Genomic DNA, 21,781 nt, shown 5'->3' with positions numbered 1-21,781 from the left:
ATCCGCTACGAGCACCCGTAATCCAATGCTCCGCCACAGGGCTCCAGGTCTGCTCAATATGTGGCTATGTAAATAATTGCCACCGTCACCATCAAGCGGCACCGTTTGGCGATTTTGATTTCGCCAATGCCCCAAAGGGTATTTTATGCGATTCCGTGATGCCCATCGTAATCAGGGCGGCGCGACTCCGATGTATCCTGAAGCTGAAGAGAGAAGGTCGCCGCGCACTCAATGAGGCGACGCGTTGATTTCAAATAAATAAAAATGTTAATTTTAAAATTCTTCCCGTCCTTGTTGTTGGGCCTCTTGCTTCTGCTTCGGCTTCTGCCCCCCGATCCCCACCCTGGAAATTACAGTTATTCGCTGTACGTGTTTAATTATTTTTAAATCACACGCAGCGCGGAGCTGAGGGTCACACAGGTTCAGGAGCCTGGAGTGGAGACAGGACCACGACAGGATGTGGAACAGAGAACAATTTTCACAGTCAAATCACGTGCCGATTGTCAGCTATTCCTGGGCCCAGAACTGTCCGCTCGAAAGTGTTATTTCCGTAGCCAGGACTCTTAATTACACGGACTGTTTCATGTGGTTAAATTTGCGTGTGCGGCTTGTCCCCTAAGGACGAAATGTAAATAATAATTATGGGCTCTTTGACGGAGAGCGAGAGTGAGGGAGAGAGAGAAAGCTTCTGCACTTGACGCAACTTCAATGCATAATAAATAGAGCAAATAATAACTTTAAGGCCCCTGCCTCGACCACAAGACAAAGAACTTTCGTTTGTTTCATTTGCATAACTCTTCGGACAAATATATGTAAAATGATGTCCTCTCCCTCCCCCATAAAAACAATCAAAAGGCCAAAGGTCAAGCCGCATAGAGCGCAGGAAAAGGAGAAGGAGAGTGGGGCTCCATTGTTGATTTAAGTCAAAATTTATATTTTCACAAACAAAAGTCGAGCCCCGCTACCCGGAACAAAGTGCATTTGACATTATGCAAATGCCGAATCCAGTGACCGTATCCCTGAATGTCCCCTCCGTCCGGATGGGACTTGATTAATTTGTTGCAAGTCCTTAGGATTTCTATTTGAGTTTGTGTTGTGATTGTGATTGTGTGTTTCCTGCCCGCAAAATGGAAACCTTTTGTCAAATGATGATTTTATTGTTTTTGCCATTTATTAATTAAAATGATGGACGAAACAGAGCATTCTCTTTGACTTAGGAAAGGACTTTCACCGTCTTCCTGCACCAGTCTTTCCATCTATCAACCATCCTGCCACAGCAGAGACATCATCATCGAATCATTTGTATCTCGTTTCAGTTTCAATCGAATAGTTAATTGCGAATTTGCGGTTCAGTGCTACCAGAATCCTAAAAGCTAACAAGGTTGAGTGCCCGCACCAGCCAGTACGAGTCGAGGCCTGCTCTTTTCAAGAGCTGCCGCCAACTCTTGCCACAGAGGCAAGGCCAAGATGCTCCTCAGTCTATCTCTGAGATACATTCATGTGTCTTTTTCTTTTCAGCTCGGATTTTATTTCAGATTTTTTCTGCCATGACGTCAATGACAAGTCACTTGAACTCAAATCGTAATCATGTAGAGCTCATTTGCCTAGAAAGCCGAGTGCAGTGCTATTGAAAAGCGGGCTAACAGGATAACAGGTGGCCTACTCCAGCCTCCTTCCCATCAACATCATCATCGAGTAGTCGTCATCGTCATCGTGATCATTATTGGCAACGATAAACATAATGGCCATTTGTGTATAATGTTGCCAAGATTCAATTGAATTATGGTGCTGCTCAAGGGTCCTCGTCCTGCCAAACGATAGACAGCGCCAGCGCCCCGGACGATGGCAAGACAATCGAGCAGCAAATTGCGTAGCCCGAAACGGAATGGAATGGTTGACTCGGCCTGGCCTCCACTCCAGACTCCCACAGTCCTCTTTTATCTATTACCCATTGTCTTTCGCCCCAAATGCAAACGGCATTCGAGCATATTGAGCATCGTCTTCGATGTAGAGAAAGAGAGCACTTCTTCTGGCTGTAGCTGTAGCTGTAAGCGCCTTAGCTTTGTTCGCTCGGTCGGTCTGTGTGTCCTGTCTCTCTTGTCTCATAACGTGCAGCCGTGTGCCGTGTGCCGTGTCTTGTGTCCTGTTTCCTTGCTATTTGCATGGCCCGTCCCCACGGCACTACCCCATCGATGCCCCTCTATAGTGGTGCGCTTCAGTGGGTTTTTGTTGGTCCCAGCAGCGGAATGGTATGTTAAATCCTTTTCCGAACGAATTCAATTGTGCTTGTGCAATTTTTGTTTGATAACTGCAAGGCAAGAAAAGAAAGATTGGGAGTGTCTGAGTCCTGAGTCTTTGATTCCTTCTAAATATGTGTGTATGGGAATCATTGTATGAAACACTTCATGCGATTATGAAAATGCCTGATTGCACCTTTTGAGCGAGCTCCGTTCTGGCCAAGCAGTAATGCTATTTACGGATTACCCACCCAGGCTCCAAGGACTTCCCAAGAAACCCCAATCCCACTCCCAAGACCCAGCTCCACCTTCTTCTGTTGCGCAAAGTTGAGTGAAAGTTTCAGCCAGAGAACAGCCAGAGCTCTGGAAGGATGTGCGAGAGCAGAACTTAGCCACAGTCAATTAAACTTGATGCGGGGGAAAAAACAGCGTCCGCAAGCAGCTACGTAGAAATCTAAATAAATGGCGAAAGTAACAGCTCAAGATGAAACTAATACGGGGGAGTTTTCGCGCGCAGGCAGACCCCGGACCCCAGCCCCCGTTCAGCGCAGTTCCTTTGCTGCTCCTTCCTGTTGCTCCCTTTCTTCATGTCATTGCACGCGTTATCCTTCAAGCGCACGGAAAGAGCGCAGGAGAGGAAGCTCGAGCTGCAGCGGGGGCAGCAGCATGAGCAGCTGCAACAAAATTAAATAGAAAAGTAAAAAATAAACTAGATTATCTCCACGTAAAAGCGAATCACGTATACCCTTTCCACAGCGGGCGGCAGTGGCTGGCCAACTCTTCCACAAGACCTGCAGGATTTCCTTTCAAGTTTAGCAAGCAGCTCAACCAAATCGGACTGCCCCTCACGCCGAAGCCATCGTGGAAGTTCTACATAGATAAATGCCAGCGTATACTTTATATATATGTACATGGATGTATAAAAACTTATATACGAACGAGAGTACATGTAAGGGTTGGGTGGCCTGACGTTGCATCGAAGGTCCTTGCAAAGGCAAAGGGACATTGCACTGCTCATTGAACTATGGCCAAGTATGTGAGTAAGCAAGCAGCAGGAGCAGGAGCAGGAGGTGGAGCTGGAGCTGGAGCTGGAGAGTAGCTCCTGGTGGCGCCTCAGTCTTTCAGCTTGTCCGCTTATGAAAATGACAAATGCGCTGCTGTTGCTTCCTTCTGCCGCTCCTTCTGCTGCCCCTGCTGCTGCTGCTGCACTTATAATTAAAATATGCAAATGCCGGCCCGGAATGTCAGCGGCACTGCTGCCACATGTAAATATTTATGCAACCGATCCAAAAGCAGCAGCAACAGAGGCAGCTCCACCTCCTACTCCATTGCACACACAGCAAACATTTTATTGCCGCGCTCACTCTCGAGTTGGCATAATTTGCATGTAAACGCGCCATTTTTCTTGAGGTCGCCGCCGCCTTGGTGGCCATTTCTTTCCCCACCGAACACCGTACACCGAATACATAATACAGAATACCATTGCCATTGCCACTGCCATTGCCCGTTTAATTATTTTGTTTGCCTGCTGCTCTCCCTATTTATGCAAATGCAAATGTTTTCGCATCAATTTTCACGAGACTCCGGGGCTCATTAAGCTGGAAGGATCAGGCCTCCTCCGTCTTTCGCTTATAATTGAGTTCGAGCAAGTGTTTTGCCGCTCAATTGATTGCGCATATGCCGTGTGGTCGGGCTGGGCCGGCTGTCTGTTGGTTTTGTTTTTCGATATGGCACCATAAATCACGTCCATGCGGTGTGGCCTTAATCAAATTAACCAGTACACATGTAAATTAACTTTTCATATCAATTGCAATTCAATTAATTAGCATGAGGCATGCGAAAATGTTACCAATATGAAATCTGAATGGGAATGGGAATGGGCGGGGAATTTCCGTGAGTCCTGGGACTTGCCGCTGCCTTAAAGAGCCAGAGAGAGACCAATGAAATGGTCATTAAGCCAGGCTGTATTTTTATTGCACGCACTGTGCAGTGATCTTAAAAAACGGGCAGGACCTGAGGCCGCCGCCGCCAACACCTTGCGACGTGAGAGGCAGCGGAACGTAAACGTAAATTACAATTAATTACATTTTAATGACGCTTGTTTAATTCAGCGTTTACAATTACATACACAATTATGGGGCACGGTGGGATGGGGCCATGTGGCATGTACCACGGCGGGAGAAAAGCGCGTTAAGATGCAGGACAGTCGGTCATTACCCCATCCACCCAGTGGCACTGTACTGCACTGCACTGCACTTGGCTGGCTGCCATTTTTATGCACTTGCCGCCATTGAATTTAACAAATTTCCTCCTCGCTTTCGTTTGGGCCTTGGACTGGCCCATGGCCCCGCCACCATATTAACGAGCAGAAAATATTTTCGGCGGGGTGGCCACCATTCGTTCATTCTCAGCGTAATTAACTCGGAGAAGAGCGGAGTCGGAGTTGGAGTCGGGGCCGTGGTCGTGGCCGTGGCCGGACTTTAATTAAAGTGCGAGAACAGAGAACAATCAAAGGGAATTTAAACACAGAAGCACCGAAATAAATGACAAACTGAAAGGCGAATGCGGACCAGCCAACCCAGCCAGCCAAAGAATGAACCATCCACAGAGATCCAACGAGCATTTTCTCTGAAATATAAGCACATTAATTCAGTAGTCGAGTAGAGGAGGAGGAGGAGGAGGAGCAGGAAGAGGAGATACATGGGGAATAGCTGGAGGGCAGCAGCAGCAGGCGGCAGGCAGCAGGAACGGTTGGGAAAATCAGACAACAGGCAAATTAAGGTGCGAATCCATAAACACACAAGTGCGAAGCTATAAAATGGCGGCGGCAACGCTGGTAAGTATGCTATGCTGTCTGCCCGCCCATGGGGCGTATGCGTATTGCAGCACCAGCTGCTCCTGCGGCTCCTCGTGCCTCCGTGTGAATTGTGGCCATTGTGGCAGCAGCAATACATATCAAACGAAAGGCAAAAAGGAGTCGGACCTCGGGGAAGCACGGGGCTCCAGCAATAAATACGCTTCAACTATTTGGCAATGGCGGCTGGCATCCGGGTAAATTTAAAGATGTTGTGGAGGCCAAAATGCCAGACATTAAATTGCAATTTATGCCAATGAGTTCTTAATGTACCACCAACAACAACAACAACAACAACAGCAGTAGCAGCAGCAGCACAACGAGCAGCAGAAGCAACAGCCAGAGCAATTGGTTCCCCCCCTAATGGCCGCCAACTTGGTTGTAATTTATTTGCAAATTATTATTAAAAGTTTTCGCCCCGACTTTCCGAGCACCAGTCCATAAATGATTCGCACTTAGTTCGCTGTCAGCCACAAAAATACGTACAGCCACAAGTCGCGGTTGGCCATAAATCAGACAAAGGCCTCAGTATCCAGGGGCTGGATGACCATCATTCCGGAGTCCTTCCTGTCCGCCTAGCTGTAATGTGTATCTGAAGTGGAAGTGTGTCTTGGGTTTTCGATATTAACACGCTCCCAATTAGTTGCCAATTAGTCGGCTGTAGATCTGGCGTCGTGTTTGATATATGTATATGCACGCTGATAACTCTGACATCCTCGTGCGAATTCAATTAAATTCTGTGCACCAGGCTCAATTTCAAAATCACATTTATCAAGCCATTAGAGTTGAATAATCGCACATGGAGGATGGAGTAGACGTTGGCACTCGCATTAAAAGCAGTTGATAACGAAATTTGCCTACCATTATAAGCAGGCAGTGCATTGACGACATTGCCAGAAGACTGAGAAGCTCTGAGGGGAGTGGGTCTAAGATTGGGATCCCTGGACCAGGGCATTGCCTGCAGCTGTGGATGTGGATGTGGATGTGTATGTGTCTGTGGCTGTGGCAGCAGCAGAGCTCATAGATGAGAAGCTCAAGCACCGATGAGTGCACTCGAGGGTCGCAGACAAGCAGCGCCACTGAACCAAATAAGGTGGCACAAGAATACGATGATGATGACAATGTGGAAACGGTGGAACGGGGGAACGGGGGAACGGGCGAACGAAAACGACTGCGAGGAGGAGCACGACAAAACCAATTGTTGGCCCCGGCATAATGCATGGCAGCAATCGCATTAGAAATAGTTGAGAAATCAAAAAGATTATCAGACAGAGAAGAGAGCGGAGTCAGGAGAATGACTAGAGCCCCGGCACAATGGCGCACGCCGTACAATGGAATCAATTTCAAGTAGATGAAAATCCAAAGAATTTAAATTGTATTCCACCGAATGCAACTTTATATAGCAGATCTACCTCTTCAAGGTGCGAATGTTAGAAGAAGGGCTTTTCAATATCTCATCACAAATGAGTGGCCCTATTGCTATTGTTGGAACGATCTCCTGCCATAATTGGACCTAATGCCCAAACAAATAAGTTACCCGCTCGCTTCAGACCAACAAAATTCAAATCCGATTGCAAACTTTTCAGCGGAAAATTGCATTCGCTGCCATTGTGCGGTTTGAGGGCCGAGACCATTATGATAAATGCGCCCAGAATCAAATGATGCTGAAAAGTACGCCATGGTTTATAAGGCAGGCAGACAGCAAGGAGCAGGAGCAGGAGGACCAGAAGCAGGACCAACATTCGATTGCCTGGGCTGGGATCCAGATCCGAGCCGACGACTTGCTCTGGTTGCCACTGCCACAACGAATTAGCGCCGTAAATCGCATTTAAATCGTTAAATTCCCCCAGCCAGAAAGTCACTTTACATGCAGACAGACAGTGCGAAGGAGCAAGCGAAAGGGATGGCGCGACGACAGGCCAAAGTCAGAGACAGAGACGGCGAAAGTCAGCTCCAAAGGATGGGTGCTGGGGGATAGAATTTCCCAAAGATTTTGATCCTATCAACTAAATTGCATTTGGCAGTTTTTGTGTGGAGAAAAACTTTGGCCGCTCACTGTTCAGCCATCATTTCTGTCAAAGCCACGAAAAAACAATGAATCTGGCAATAGATTCCGCTTGCATCGGTCCCTTTCAGGACCTCCAAAAATTCATAGAGATGGAAATATTTTTTTTTTTTTTTCCTTTTATATTGAATTTTTACTCAATAAAAAAAGCATGTATTAAATATAGAGAAATATAAAATATTTAGGTTGTTTTTGCTCGAATGGCGGCACGTTTGCCGGTGACAGCCTGGAAACCTGATTTGATACTGGCCACAGAGCATCTAGAACCGCAGGATTCGCACTGGAGGAAGAACAGGCGTGTGTCTTTCTGCAATATTGTCTCGGGGGAACGGCAGGTGTGACACGTCACGTATTCCTTAATGTAGCGACGCAGTACGTTTTCGATCTGTTTGGGCTGGAAGCGACCCTTTATAATGAGCTGCTGGTTACCGTCCATAGAGCCGCTTGTACCCAACTCGGCCAGTAAAAAGTCAAGCAGATGCTTGGGCATACGATGCAGCGTCTTTGCAATGTCCATGAAATTGGCGAAAGAGGTTTTCTTTGTGCCCACGCGCAACACCTGAGGAGGTCGCATGACAAATTTCGGCTTACGTCCAGCAGCCATGTCGGGATTTTTGTCAAGGATTATTTCGAACACACGCTTTAACAATTCGTCATAAGTATAGTCTCGATCGGAACCTGCCCAGGTCGAACTGTTGTCTTCCGCATTTTCCTTGTCGTCGCCCTTATCATCATCCATTTTGTCGGCGAACAACTTATCCAAGTCCTTCTTCTTGCTCTTTTTCTTCTTTTTAGCCATGGAGAAGTCCATGTCCAAGTTGATTTCCTCTTCCTCGGGCTCCTCCGTGAGCACAATATCGTGGGAGCCAAACGTTGGCACAGCGGCCTCGATTTCATCCATATTGAATGGCTTCTTCTTCTTTTTCTTCTTTTTACCAAAGCTTTCCAGATCTAAATTATCTTCCAGCTCGGGCTCCCCGGCCTCGATCGAGCCATCATCCTGGGGCTCCTCTTTCTTTCCTTCATCATCGAGACCCAATGCCGCATCTAAGTCGAAGGTGGTCTTCTTCTTCTTCTTCTTTTTCAACAAAGTGGGATCAAAACCGTCTTCCGCGTCCATTGCTCTTATAGTTGTAGTTAAACTTAGTTTCATTTATTCAATTTCACATTGACATTTCTGGTTAGCGTTTAAGCGTTGCCACCTGGCTTGCTGTTGCTCTTTTATCGAGAACGATCGTAACAGAGGTTTGTTGGTGTTTTAGCAGACCACTGCTAACTGCCTCTTTAGCTCAGTGGTAGAGCGTTGGTCTCGTAAACCAAAGGCCGTGAGTTCAACCCTCACAGGGGGCATGCATTTCTCTAGTAATCATTCTTTCTTTTTTTTTAATTTTTTTTTTATTATCCGATGATTTTATTATATTTTAGGCCACACTGCACCAACTGCCTACTGGCTGCTGGTGGCTGCTGCAGTTTCCAATCGATTGCTCCATGTTCGCACTTCATACGATAATGTTGAAGTTTTCGCAATTTGCGGCATTGGAAAGTTGGTCCATAGTACCGAGGAGTACCTCAAGATTTATAGAACATTTTTTTGCTCCTGCTCTCTCTCTCTCTCTCTTTTCGTTTTCTGCTGCAAAAGTTTGTGTTTTTATGTTTTTTTCCTGACTTTGGTAAGATTTATGCGGCAGGGCCAGAGAGTCGCCAGGAGTTTAAGTGTACTGTGGCGCATGTTTCGATAATTTGCGTGATTTCTGCAGCACTCCATCCGGCCCCAGAAATGAGCAATACGAGTGTATGAAAGTGGTTTTTGGGGGCACCACCACCACGGGGCCTTGCCAATGCGGGGGGGGGAGTGGTTGGTGCATCATTAAAACTTGCTGCCACTACAAATGTGGGGCAGCTGGCGTGGTGTAGCGTCCCCACTGCAACACATTTTAAATAATTTTATAATGATTCTGTATTTATTTCAGCTGGCAATTAAAACCGACTTGCCGCATAAAATATTTACTTGCAATTAGAGCAGCTGCCAGCAGGCCACTCAAGTGCAGCGCTCAGTGCTCAGCTCTCGCCTTCAGGATGGGATGCCAGTGGGGGATGCTCAGCGAGGAGTTGGGGACAAAGAGTCTTTGGGGGGTGGGCGGCGGGGGCAGTGTGGGGTCGCCATGACAGACACTAATTATGGATTCTGCAATTTGCGACGTGCAGCTAACCGCAAGACAGCGACACAGGAAGGATATGCCACAGGACACACCTCGTCGGCGACGCCGTCGTCGTTTGCGGCTCTTCGAAGAGGGGATTGTCTTGCCTTTGGTCCAGGGTACTAGGAAGGGGTAGTGCACGGGTTTGATGACGTCAAAATTAAAAGTTTCTTCGTAGTTTTCCCACACATATATCGTCCTATATATGGATAAGGAGTAGAAGATACTCCCAGAGACACGTTGCAATCGCCGGAGCCATTAATAAGAAAGTTTTCGGGGTAGCTGTAGCCTGCCTGCTGGTAATAAGCAAATTGAGATGACAAAGTTTATTGTTGATTTTATGGTAACACACACACACACACACAGAAGGAGGGAGACGGAGTGAGCGAGGGTCCCTTCCTTTCGTTCTTTGGGGATCAGGAAAGGCAACCCTAAATGAGTTATTTAAGTAGCACTCGCGCCCCAGTTTAAATGCGCTCGTAATTTGCCTTTGTGGCATCCAAGTTTTCCCTTCCTTCCACATATAGGGAAGGCAGGCTGTGTGGCATAGAAGTACATGTAAATGGAAATGTACACACATACAGAGAAAGAGCGAAAGGGAGAGGAAGGGAAAGGGAAAGGGAACGAGAAGCTATTAATGCGCCTCCTTACGAGTCCTTGTCGTGTACAAAATGTATAGCACACTTTTGAGCTGCTGGGTAGAGCTTCCTTCTGGGTCTTTGCGGATGTATTTTACTTGGCTAAGTACGTGATTTGATTAGCGCCCAAAAATCCCAGCTTGTTCTCTGCACTTTCGAGGCCAGAGCCTCGAGAACGAACCGCGGCCCGTGTCCCACTTATCGAGTGCCACATAAGTGGGACTCAAAGTCGAAAGGATTTGTGAAAGGAGAAGGCAAGGGCAGCAAAAGATCGCCTGTTGATGCTGCAAATTATAGCAAACAATTTCACAATTCATTTTTCACTTTGACGTTGGCCACCGGCCAATGGCCAATGGCCAATGGCCGATGGCTGGCTGCTGCTGCTGCACTGCCACTGGAATGTCAACAGCGGAATACGTGAGCAAACATAGAAATGGCTGCCATTGACACGCAGACAAACACACACGAAAGTAGCGATGGAGAGGGAGAGAGTGCCATTGCAGTGAGAGGAGTCCTGGGAAGACGTAAACGAGACATTAATGCTATTACGCGTCTGGGTGTATGGGTGTGTGGATGAGTGGGTGAGTGTCCTGTGGGTGTGTTACTGCGAGTGTCGCTTGTGTAAAAAGCAACTAATGAAAACGGAAATAAAAACCGCTCGAGGAATGCTGATGACTCTCCAAGGATGGTATTTAATATGCGTGTATACATATATGCGCGTGTGTGTGTGTCTCTAACTAAAGAGTGTGTAGGGGAATATGTGGCGTGTGTTTGAAAGGCAGAGGCCCATGAAGCGGAGGAGCCTGCCACTTGCCAACCCATTTCGCACGCGCACCCAAGCACTTAGCATCAATTTGGTGGCTCGTCCATAAGACTCCTCCCCTCCAAGGAGTGGGAGTCCGTCCGTACGGGACAGGAGTAGTAGTAGCAGTCATGAGGCATACACAGCCAGCTCGCACAGCCGCAGACAACTAAGTAAAAGCATAAGTAAGGCACATAAATCAAAAATTCAGTGCCGCCAACATTGCTGCCTGTCAGAATGGCACGCAGAAATACTCACTCAGTGCCAGGATCCAGCTACCAGCTACCAGCTACCAGTCCAGGTCTGGGTCTGGGTCTGGCTCTGGGTCCGAGTACGCGTTAAAATTCCTAGCAATGTGCCAGTCCTGCCCATCGGGCAGTGCAATTACCAGACAAGTACACAGAGGTAGCAGCAGCAGAAGCCCCACGCAGGTTCCTTCCCTGCAAAATACAATCGAAAAGGCAGCCAGCGTGAAATATTAAAGCTCAAGGAGCATAACTGCACTGAGAGAAACATCCCCCCATTACGGCGGCTTCTGCACCAGCTCCTCAGAGTGTACGAGTAGATGGCGTACATAATGACCAGGACTGTCGACTAGGACCATTCCTTGGCATCTTCTTGAGACGGCACCTGCGGAATGCGGCTGCTGCCGCTCGCTGGAATCTCTAGGAAAAATATTTCTAATGCTGCTACTCCCACACCCACTACTGTTCCCACTCCGGCTCCTTCTCGCTGTCTTATCCCCTAAGTCATAGCCATAACTCTCCCGAAGTACATATAGAAATTTGCTGTGGCCAGACAGGTGTGTAATTTATTGATTATTCCGCTAGATATGCTCGATGCCACACCCGCTCATAGCCCGAACATGGCTTCCCACTGCCCCGCCCCACCCACTCACTTGTTTAGACATTTTGTCATCTTCAATTTGTGTCTGTCATGCCTTGGGAGAGTGTGCCGCCAGGACATGGGGCACAGTATGAGGCAGGCAGGAAGGCTCCAACGTTCAGTGTTCGGTGTTCGGTGTTCGGTGCTCGGTGCATTTCCGAAAGTGGATTACAAGCTGAAGGCACTTGTAATCGCTGTGTTAAGCCAGAGAGACAGCCACAGGGAGATAGAGACGAGAGGAGGCCGAGGCAGGAACTGGATGCTATTGAACTGCTTCCTTTGGGCCACCTCCTCCTTCCTCCTTCCAGGGCCCGTTGCCACACGCCTCTGGCATGGCTGGCATCTTCATTTATTTGCCCTGGCTTTGGCTACGAAGCCGAGCGTTTATTGAGTTTTAATTGGATAAGTTATAGATGCTCATGTTGCATAAATTCCGCAAACTCCTTTGTTTTGACACTGCCACCAGGCCTGCCAGATAGGCGACTAAAACCAGCTGCATCGCATCTCACTCTGTGGATTGTGCGGTCGTGCGTCATCTTCCAAGGAACGTGCAGCTCATTACCTGACCAAAAAGGGGGAGTGTCTCCTTCATCTGTTCACCGTTCAACACAATCAATAAAAGTTGGCCAGGAATCTCGTTTAATTAACGCCAACTATGAGAGGTGCGGAGCGGAGCGGAGCGTTGGCTGGGGTCATTTTCATTATATCGAGACGGGCGAGGCGCCTCTTTGATTTCCATATAACAAAAAAGGGAAAACCGAGCAATAAACACACAAAAGAAACTCTGGGAAAAAAAATGGGAAACAAAGGAAAACATTTTACTGGCTTGTCGCTGCCTTTATTGCCGCCTAATCGGAACGGACCCCCATCCCCATCCCCGCCCCAAAGTTGTGCTTTTTCCTGCTGCACTCCAAGAGGGAGCATCATCAGTCATGCTACTTCATTATTATCGCTGACACTGCTTCTTCTGCCTCTCCTCCTCTCCAGACCCTTCCCTCTCACTATTCTCTCCCACTGTGTTGTCGCTTATAATTCATTTCTATTGTGCCCTGCCTGAAAGTCCTTTTTGATCCAGCAGACTTATTTGTCTTGAGGAAACTCGCAGTAAAATTGCTTTTCCTAGTACGCGCTCGCTTCCTGTTGCCGCTTGTTGCGCTCTGGCTGAAGCTGAAGCTGACGCAACTTTCCCATTGTCTTGTGGGGAAAGTCCCGGTCCCTGTCCCGGTCTCGGTCCCTGTCCTGGTCCTGGTCCCAGGAATCGGTGTTAATAGACGCTGTTGGCTGCTGGACCGGGGTTTCTTCCTGCCTGCCCCCAGTCTCGTCGCCTCGGCTCTCTCCATTTGTCGCTTTTGTGCTGATTGTCATTGCGCCCGGCTTCATTTTCTTGTGATTAATGTCGTCATTAACTGCAATTAACTTTTTTAGTTGCGATGTTGCGACAAATCTTTGCCGTTTTTCCCTGAACTTTGGTCGCCAACTTGACTGGCATGTTGAGCACTGTCAATTTGTGTCCATCCTCAGTCGATACCACATCCTCAACCATGTCTTCGGCCGCTGCCGCATCCGTGCTCGCATCCCCACTGCCACATCCACTTCCAGTGGCCGTCATCAGTCATGTGTGTGTCCAACGTCCAGCACCGGACAACTTAATAGTTTTTGCCCTAATTATTTGTCAAGCATTCTGCTAATGGCCTGGGTCGACCGACACCCACGCAGTAGAGCAAAAACAAACAAAAATTTAAGGAAACTGGGTAAAATTTTCCTCATTTTGGCCTCAGCGAATCCACACATGCACTCGAGAATCAGCTGGGAAAACTGTTGCCAAATGGGAAATTGAATAGAAGTCCTCATATGAAACAAGGACCATTTGCACAAAGGATTCGAGAGTTCCATAAATGGCAAGGAAAATAGAAAGATTATTTCTTTGCTTCTGTAATTCCCTCAAGAGGCTTTACTCATCAAAAGCCTCATTGAAAAGTTGTCCACAAATTTCAGTACATTTGCGGAGTAGATATCTCCACACGATCTGCTTTCGACTCTAAAAGGTTCGATAAAACAGTTCTTTCTAATGAGAATGGAGCTATAGCTTCAACTGAGAATTCCTCAAAAGACTGAAAGTGCTATCCTACTTTGGATCTCTCTCCGCAAGCCCCATTTGAAAGTTTTTTCACGACGATTAAAGTTCTTGGAGAGAAAGTCATTTTTTCTGACTTCCCTTGAATCCCCAAAGAGGGTCCACAAATCGCATCTGAAAGCTGCACCAGGCTCGGCTAGAGTATAAAAATGTCCTGCTAAGTACAAAATAAAAGCACTACGTGTGTGTCCTGGTCCTGCCTGACGTGCACTTGCATGGAGTCATAAACTCGCCAACTTCCCTGGGAGACTCCGCAGATTGGGGCATGCGAAATAGGAAATGGGGCACGGTACGTTCGTATGTGTGTGCTTGTTACGTGGACGCACGCGTGTCCCACTTCCAGGCGGAGCAATCTAGAATTATGCTACAAATTTTATAATTTCACACCTACACCACGACAGCATCATCCAAAACGGAAATGGCTCGTAAAACAACGGCAAACGGCATTGAGAAGTTTTACGCTCTCTCGTTCTTTTTCTTCTTCTTTTTTTGATATTTTCGTACTTTTTTTAGTACCTTAGCGGGGGGTATTTTGACTGTGACCAGATGTTTGTCAGGCAGAGACGACTATAGGGTATGCATAAGTGTATTCTTGATTGCTACAAAGGTGATTCCTCATTGTGAGAGCTTCCTGGCAGTCAAAGTATCTTTTGTTTTGCCGTACAGATTGGATGGCTATATGGTCCATGGATGCCATGGTCAAATGCTTATTCCTGCAACTGCCACATGAACTATGTGTAGGCGCATCTTCAAGGGTATCAACAGTTTCGTTCCTGAAGCTATCCCACCTTCAAGGTTTTTTCTTTTTTGGTGCTACATTTTAGTGCCTCTCCACACACACAACACCGCCCCCACCCCCACTCAAGGGCCCGCACACACACACGCACTACCCCGCAGATGGGACTGGCTTGCATTTTTGTGTTTTAACTTTCTTACAATAAAGTGATGTTATCTTGTGCTGCTCTCCAGCTACTTTGCGGCTTAGGCAACAGGCGTGTAGGCGTTGCCTAAGGGGTGGATATGGGTGGATGGGTGTGTGTGTGCATGGCTGGGGGGGTTGGCGTTGGTTGACAGGATCTAGGGGAAATTACTCTGTGCTTTATCGTGCATATAAATCTATTTGCTCAGGTGTTTTTAGCTGCTAATATGTTTGTGATGACTTTATTTTGCGTTTACCGCCAGCTTTGCCTTCGTCTGGCGCTCAGGCTTTGCTTTTGCCAGCTTTCTTTCTTTCTTTCGTTTCGTTTCTTTTTATTTTTTTTTCTTGCTCCGGCAGTTCCATTTTTTTCCGGGTTTTGGCTTTTTCCCACCTTATTTAGATTGGCTGCGGGGTGGCTGTGGCAGTGGCGTCGGCGGTGGCGGCGGCGGCGGCGGGTTTGTGGATTGTGGCGGAAGCTTAGCAGTTTTTTGGTCGACTCGTGCTCTCTGGCAAAAGTTGTAAAAAGGTTTCTGGCCGGGACCAGATGCGCTGCCGGCTTAGCCCCACGGCATAGTATTCCCGGCATAACTTTCAGCCTTTTCGGGCATCTGCTTTAATAATTTTGCACAGCGCCAATGCGGCGTATGCGCAATTTGGTTACATACGTGACAGCAGAGGCTGTTCTTGCTCAATGGCATGGGCGACTGCAAATTAAAACGAGCCCCGGCATTAAGCTAAATGTTTAAAGCACTTAACCAGCACGCATGCTGTCATCAGGCGGGATGAAATATTCATTGAAGAGAGACCTGTCCCTGGGGCTAGTCGTGAGGCCAAGCTTTTAAGCCTTTTCATAATGCCTTAACTACAACTAGAGAAGGTACTCCGCACACACACACAGACACACATGACACACATACATGGCACACAATGTTCTGTCGTCGCGACCACACAACATTTACTCAAGGGATTAACTGCAAAGATCTTAATGCCTCTATTTCGACGGTCTTAAGTAAACTTCCGACGAGGCCCAAACCCCGACCAACTAGAACACCCTCCCACTCCCACCATCCAGGAGTCAAGCAGCTTCTGTTCTTTTACACCCGCCTCTCCTTGGTTTTTGGCTTTTTATTTGTATTTGTATTTGGCTTCGTGTTTGTTTTGCCCACTGGCAGGACCTCCTTTGGCTCCTCCTGTACTGCTTAGATTCTGGTTCTGACTCCGAATGGGATTCCCATTCCTTCTTCTTCTCCAGCTAAGCCTCAAGCAGCACTTCCGCATCTTTGTTTGTCCTGTCGTTGTGGTTGTTGGGTCACCGTCACCGTCACCCCTACCCCTACCCCTACTTCTATCCATCCCATCATATCCCTTCCCTGACTGAGGCCACATATGCACATTGTCAGAGCCCAAGTACCACTAATATTATTTACATTTCGTTAGGTTCTGTTCTGCTCAATAGATAAACACGCCCCACGTAGCCCCATCAGCTGCTTTCAACCATCCCATCCCATTCCCCATGACTTGGGGGATCCTTGGGACAGTGCCGGCGGACACAATTACAGCAAATTAAGTACAAAACTTTTCCGGATATTCTTTTAGCGCCGTTCAATAAGCCAAAACTTTTCCGAATCGGAAAATGGAATATAATAAAACGTTAAAATTGAAAAATCATATCATGACAGGAGGAGGAGGAGGAGGAGAAACAACAGCATCAGAGAATGGACAGCCAGATGACGCCCAGGGCTCTGCCTGTGGGGCGAGTGGAGCTCCACGTGTAATTGAAAAATATAAGGTATCGTGGAAATCTGATTAAAATTACATTTAAATAATAACAACAGCAGCAGCACCACCACCACCACCTCCACCATCGCCAACAGAAAAAAGAACAACAAGGCCAGAACCGCGCATACCGCGATGTGGCGTCCGCCATGAAACTTGAAATTGCAGTTTGTACACAGGTAAAACAAGTGAAAAGGCAGGTAAAAAACTCTACAAAACTTTACAATTGCTTCTCATTGAATTTTGTATCGATAGAAAAGGGAAAGGAGAGAGAAAGGAAAGTGGGAGAAATGGAGCGACCAAGACGAAACCTAGCACAATAAACCAGTCCGATTGTTTTTTTCAAGGCACAAATCGAATCTCTGAGATCTATTGATAGGCCCCTTCAAGATGGACAGAGCAACGAATTTTGCCCTTTCAGGACCAGTTAGAACTATAAAACTTTACTTCAGAAATAGCATGCGCGTAAACTTAATTGGCGAAATTTGGACACGAAACGGTCAAGGTCCGATATCACAGGAGTGTGGATACCAAATTTGGTTGCTCTGGCTCTTATAGGTTCTGAGATCCTTGAACTCATATTTTGCAATTGGCAAAGCCGACCATGAAACCTGTGTGTTAGAGAGAGACAGAGCGACAAAGAATGAAATTGTTTTCTTGATTCTGGCTATAATAATTATACGATCTGGTTGAGATTTTACACTCTAGAACATATAGTCATCCTCTACGATTCTGCGTTTTTGGTTTTATCGTATCTTTAAAAATGTGGATGCCAAAGATTTTCGTCCTTTGTGGGGGCGGAAGTGGGCGGGGCGAAGTTTTGAAATATTTTTGTAGCAGTGACATATCACAGAAGTCTGGATCCAAAACATCGTTGCTCTAGATCTTATAGTCTTTGAGCACTAGGCGCTGAAGGGGACGGACGGACGGACGGACGGACGGACAGACGGACAGACGGACAGACAGACAGACAGACAGGGCTCAATCGACTCGGCTATTGATGCTGATCAAGAATATATATACTTTATGGGGTCGGAACTGATTCCTTCTGGACGTTACACACATCCACTTTTACCACAAATCTAATATACCCCAATACTCATTTTGAGTATCGGGTATAAAAATATACCATTCAGGCGCAGTTTTGTATTTGGGCAACAAACCAGGATACGTAGGACTTTGAAATCCATTTTGCTTATTTTTTGTGCTCATATTAATAATAATATGGCCTTTAATATTTTTGTACTCACAACCTTCGACATTTTTCTTGAGAATCTTCCGAAGCAATCATGTTTATTAATTGAACCATTTCATTATGAAGTTCTTGAACAGTCCGTTGAGCATTCGTACCCATACAAAGAGCCTCCCTCAAGAAACCAGCACCTGAGGTAATGTGCACCCCAGACCACTCAAAACTGCACTCTCTCCACTCATCTGCAAAGACGTCGAGAACAAATATACTCTGCAACGTCAGTTTGTACGCATCATCCAGTACATCGATGAATCAGTAGAGATAGGTACTTCGACCATAACGATACGGTTGGAGAAGGAATTCATTCGTAATTGGATCAAATCGTAATCAGCAAAGATCAAAGTTTCCCAAACGATTCAAGGCAAAAGGAACTACAATTCTGTGGCTTAACATTTAATAGTATATAAATAAAGATTGATCTGATGATGTAGACGGTACGCTTAAAAGCTATTATTTTGATTCCAGAATGGGTTGTATTGTGGTATACATATTAACAGATGTATGTAATGCAAATGAAACGAAGAGCGAATGGTACGCCCAGCTCAACTGATTTTGTTGCGCAGATAGTACTTAATGAGTTGTATGCAGACCTCGGCATCCTCCGCACTGTCATGACCGGCCTCTGCAGAGGGCAAAAGTGCATTAAAGAAGACTATTTATCATACATACATTCAAAATTCTCACCATTCTCCTGTATAATGCGCTTCAGGTTCTCAATGCAGAGCGTCTTCAAGGCACGCTTCTTGGGCGGCCCCATTTTGTGGGGAAATAGCACTGAGGTGTCCACCACAACGTCATGTATGATCTTCAGGGCCTTCAGATCGCTCTCCAGACTATGGCCCACCAGCACAGTCTTGGCATGGAACATCGACATTAGCACGGCCTGAACATCGCGCAGAGTTCGCGTCTCCTTGGCCAGAATGGACTCTGTGATGCCCGAATAGCTGCAAACAAACATAATGCGTTCAATTAGTAAGCGAAATCAATTTCAGACGCCCAGATTCGACATCCTACGTTGTGTTGTAGTCCACAATCAGGTTGTCTGGCTTCACCAGAGCATCGTATACCGTCCGCCCATTGATATCCACCACGGTTACGCGCGTCAGCTCGATGCCATGCGTTGTGTAGCACATTTCACAATCCAACGCAAAGATGTCTTTCTTCGTGGGCACCAAGTCTTCGCTTCTTTCGATGGTCTTCACAAAGCAGGTCAATTTATCTGGATCGTAGTAGTCGCTGACATGGTAGTTGCCATAGGTGCAGCCAGGTGTGCCGGCTGGCTGCTGACAACAGCGATGCTGATTGTCTGTGAATCCTCGGCGGTAGCCCGTGCTCTTTGGATGATAGTTGCACATGTCGGAGCCCTGACTTTCGTATATGATTAGATTGAACACTTTGCCGCAGCGGCTGCAGTAGCGTTCCGTTTCGTTGGGGCGACGATTGGGACGGCAGGCGCGTATGACAGCCGTGCCGCGCTTCGGACCAGGCCTTGGATAGCCGTTCTCCACCAGCTGCTCATCGGTGAGGCACAGATCGAATACCATTTCATATGCCTTGACGGCATCCAAGGCATCGAATGGTTCGCCATTGCCAATGGATGCCAATTTGCTAAGAGAATTTCACATCTAAGATTATCAATTGATTTGGGCAGAAGATAACATTGCAACCTACTTCTTCTTTTCCACACTCCAGGACGTGGTCAGGGCCCGCTTGCCACCCAGCATCATCTCGTGCGATACACACTTGCTGGCCACACTCGGCCGATTCCCCGCCTCGATGGCCTCCTTACGCAACTTGTTGATCGCCAGCAGGCAGCTGTTCTTGTAGATGGCCGACGTGTTGCACTTCTTGAAGGCAGCCAGCTCCTCGACCTGCGCCCGCTCCCAGGCATCGGCCAGCTGTGGATAGATAATGACGCACTGCTTCACCATCATCTCGTAATACTGCATCCGTATGTTGTAGGATATCTTGGAGCTCTGCGGCTCCAGCACTGGTGGTTTCTGTGCACTAGCACCGCTGACTACGGGCGCTGTCTTGTCCAGGGCAGCCGTCGGCTTGTGGGCCATGCGACCCGCGCCCTTGAACGACTGGGCAGGCGTAAAGGCGGGTTTCTTTGCGGCCTGGAGCTCCTGGATCTTCTTCTTTGCCCGAGCTATAGCCACAATATTGGCTACAGGGGCAATACTGCGAGCTGGAAAATAATGGAAAAACATTATTACTTTGTTTTCAGATATTGAATTCCAAGTGTTCTGCTTACCAGAACGCACTGGAGGAGTTAGGGCACTTCTTGGTATCAGAGGTGTCAGGTGTGAATTGGCCTGGGCCTGCCGCAGTTCTTCCTGTGCCACTCGGACACGCTCCTGAGCCTGCCGCAGCTCCTCTGCCGCGGCATCGCTACGCAGTTTCTCCTGGCGCCGCAGCTCGGTGCGCCTGTCGAAGATCGCCTGCATGGCATTGCGTATGTGATTGGGCTTTTGCACTGTGGCTGGAAGAGGCGCCTTGTATTTATCCGCATTTTCGTGGGCCACACGCCGCTTTTGCAGGGCAGCCGTTGCTGCCTCTGTGAGGGCATGGATGTCCGGTGAGGGCGCATTCCGTTTGAGGGTGTTCTCGGGCGTTGACTCCGCGTTGTGCATCTGTGCAAATTGAGTCTCGAGCTGATCAAAGATCATCTCACACTGGCGTACTATTTCTCCCTCGGATGTTTCCATCTCAAAGTCAAAGTCCGATTCAATGTCACTATTGGGATTCGCCTTGGATGTTTTTCTGGCAGTCTTTTTTTCTTTTGACGGCTCCGACGGCTCGCTGGCTTTGCTGGAGGATGATTTCGACTTGGAGCTAGAACTGCGAGCCGTTGAACTGGACCTATGGTGCCTCTTCGACGAGGAAGATGACGAACTGCTCTTGTGCTTGCTGCTGCTGCTGGATTTTTTCTCATCCCGATGCTTGTCGCTGCTGGACGACTTATGTTTCGAAGACGATGAGGAGGAAGACTTATGCCTGGATGAGCTGGAACTGGATTTGTGCCTCTCCTTGGATCGATCTTTATCCCTATGCGATGACTTCCTATCCTTTTCCTTGTCCCTATCACGCTCTCTACTTGACTTGTGCTTGTGTTTGTGTTTGTGGGTAGCGCTACCGCCCGTTTCTCTATCGCTCTTTGGCGCGTCATTCAGTTCCCCCTCTTCCAAGTCCTCTGCTTGCGGCTCCACTTTATCCTCCACCACCGCTGTGGATGGTTCATTAATAACAATCTGCATTTGTTCGTCAATTTCATTTGCGAGATCGGCTTCCCAGTCGCCGCTCGCCCCATTTGTGGCGGCCACCTGAGCAGGCACATAGGCAGGAGCACTGCCGGCAGCAGCCTCGGGCTTCTTTTTCGCCGATGAGGCATTCAATGCCGGCTTTTCTGGATGGTACTCTAGATTGGCCTTTTTCTTCTTTGGGGCGTACATTGTCATCTCCGGCAGCGGCAGGGTGAGCAGCTTCGGCTGAGCCGGCTTGTACTCTGGCACCGGCTCGGCAGGCGGCGCGGCCTCAACATCATCTGCAAGCCACAGGTCTTAATAGGCAGTACATTTACAGCCATGTACTCACCTTTTTTGGCGTGGTGCTTAAAATGACAAAAGGGACGGTTGCAGGTTGCCTCGGTCTCGCTGTCGAAGTAGGGACAGGGAAAGTCCTTAAACAGTCCCGTCGACGGCAACATGACGGCCACCAGTTCGCGTTTTGTTTATCTAGCTGCTCGAGTAAAGCAAGCGTCCCGTCCTAAATTGGCTTTATATTCCTCCAGCGCTATCTTTTTCGCTCATTTCGTCAGTGTGTGTTGTTTGCGGAATCAGATGTTTGAGCTGCCAGATCGTGTGGAGTTTTGTTGTTCTTTTTCCTGGAATATGGCAGCTCTGTCCCCAGCTGTTGCGTGTGCATAAAATATAGAACCCCAGTGGAAAAAAAAAATATATTTGCTGATACGATTCTAAATGTACTCCACACCCTGTTTTGTTTATATTGAATAATGTAA

At 47.6% G+C, this 21,781-nt stretch overlaps 2 protein-coding genes and 1 non-coding gene across 3 annotated transcripts; 1 reads left to right on the top strand and 2 right to left on the bottom strand.

The window, feature by feature from the left end:
- Window positions 1-7,319: 7,319 nt before the first annotated feature.
- LOC108157443 (eukaryotic translation initiation factor 2 subunit 2-like) lies at window positions 7,320-8,302 on the bottom strand. Its single transcript, XM_017289499.2, has one exon. It carries the CDS (start codon window positions 8,274-8,276, stop codon window positions 7,338-7,340), a length of 939 nt encoding a protein of 312 aa, XP_017144988.1. The 5' UTR covers window positions 8,277-8,302; the 3' UTR covers window positions 7,320-7,337.
- Window positions 8,303-8,434: 132 nt separating this feature from the next.
- Window positions 8,435-8,506, top strand: Trnat-cgu. Its single transcript has one exon. It is a non-coding gene; the product is annotated as a tRNA-Thr (tRNA).
- A 9,626-nt stretch (window positions 8,507-18,132) lies between these two features.
- Window positions 18,133-21,636, bottom strand: LOC108155275 (RNA exonuclease 1 homolog). Its single transcript, XM_017285982.2, has 6 exons — window positions 21,358-21,636; window positions 20,018-21,307; window positions 19,432-19,951; window positions 18,775-19,368; window positions 18,445-18,704; window positions 18,133-18,382 (listed from the first exon to the last, which is right to left on the bottom strand). Exons 1-6 carry the CDS (start codon window positions 21,467-21,469, stop codon window positions 18,303-18,305), a joined length of 2,856 nt encoding a protein of 951 aa, XP_017141471.1. The 5' UTR covers window positions 21,470-21,636; the 3' UTR covers window positions 18,133-18,302.
- Window positions 21,637-21,781: the final 145 nt, after the last annotated feature.

This window comes from Drosophila miranda, chromosome 2 (genome assembly GCF_003369915.1).
Source record: "Drosophila miranda strain MSH22 chromosome 2, D.miranda_PacBio2.1, whole genome shotgun sequence".
NCBI classification, from domain to species: domain Eukaryota; kingdom Metazoa; phylum Arthropoda; class Insecta; order Diptera; family Drosophilidae; genus Drosophila; species Drosophila miranda.
The sequence above is the reverse complement of the archived record's forward strand: the minus strand, read 5'-3'. Positions and strand labels throughout refer to the sequence as shown.

Coding starts and splice junctions, on each gene's coding strand:
- LOC108157443 (XM_017289499.2), bottom strand. CDS start 8,276: ATGGACGCGGAAGACGGTTTTGATCCCACTTTGTTGAAAAAGAAGAAG.
- LOC108155275 (XM_017285982.2), bottom strand. CDS start 21,469: ATGTTGCCGTCGACGGGACTGTTTAAGGACTTTCCCTGTCCCTACTTC. Junction 21,308..21,357: donor TAAGCACCACGCCAAAAAAG/GTGAGTACATGG, acceptor TGTGGCTTGCAG/ATGATGTTGAGGCCGCGCCG. Junction 18,705..18,774: donor ATTGTGGACTACAACACAAC/GTAGGATGTCGA, acceptor GTTTGTTTGCAG/CTATTCGGGCATCACAGAGT.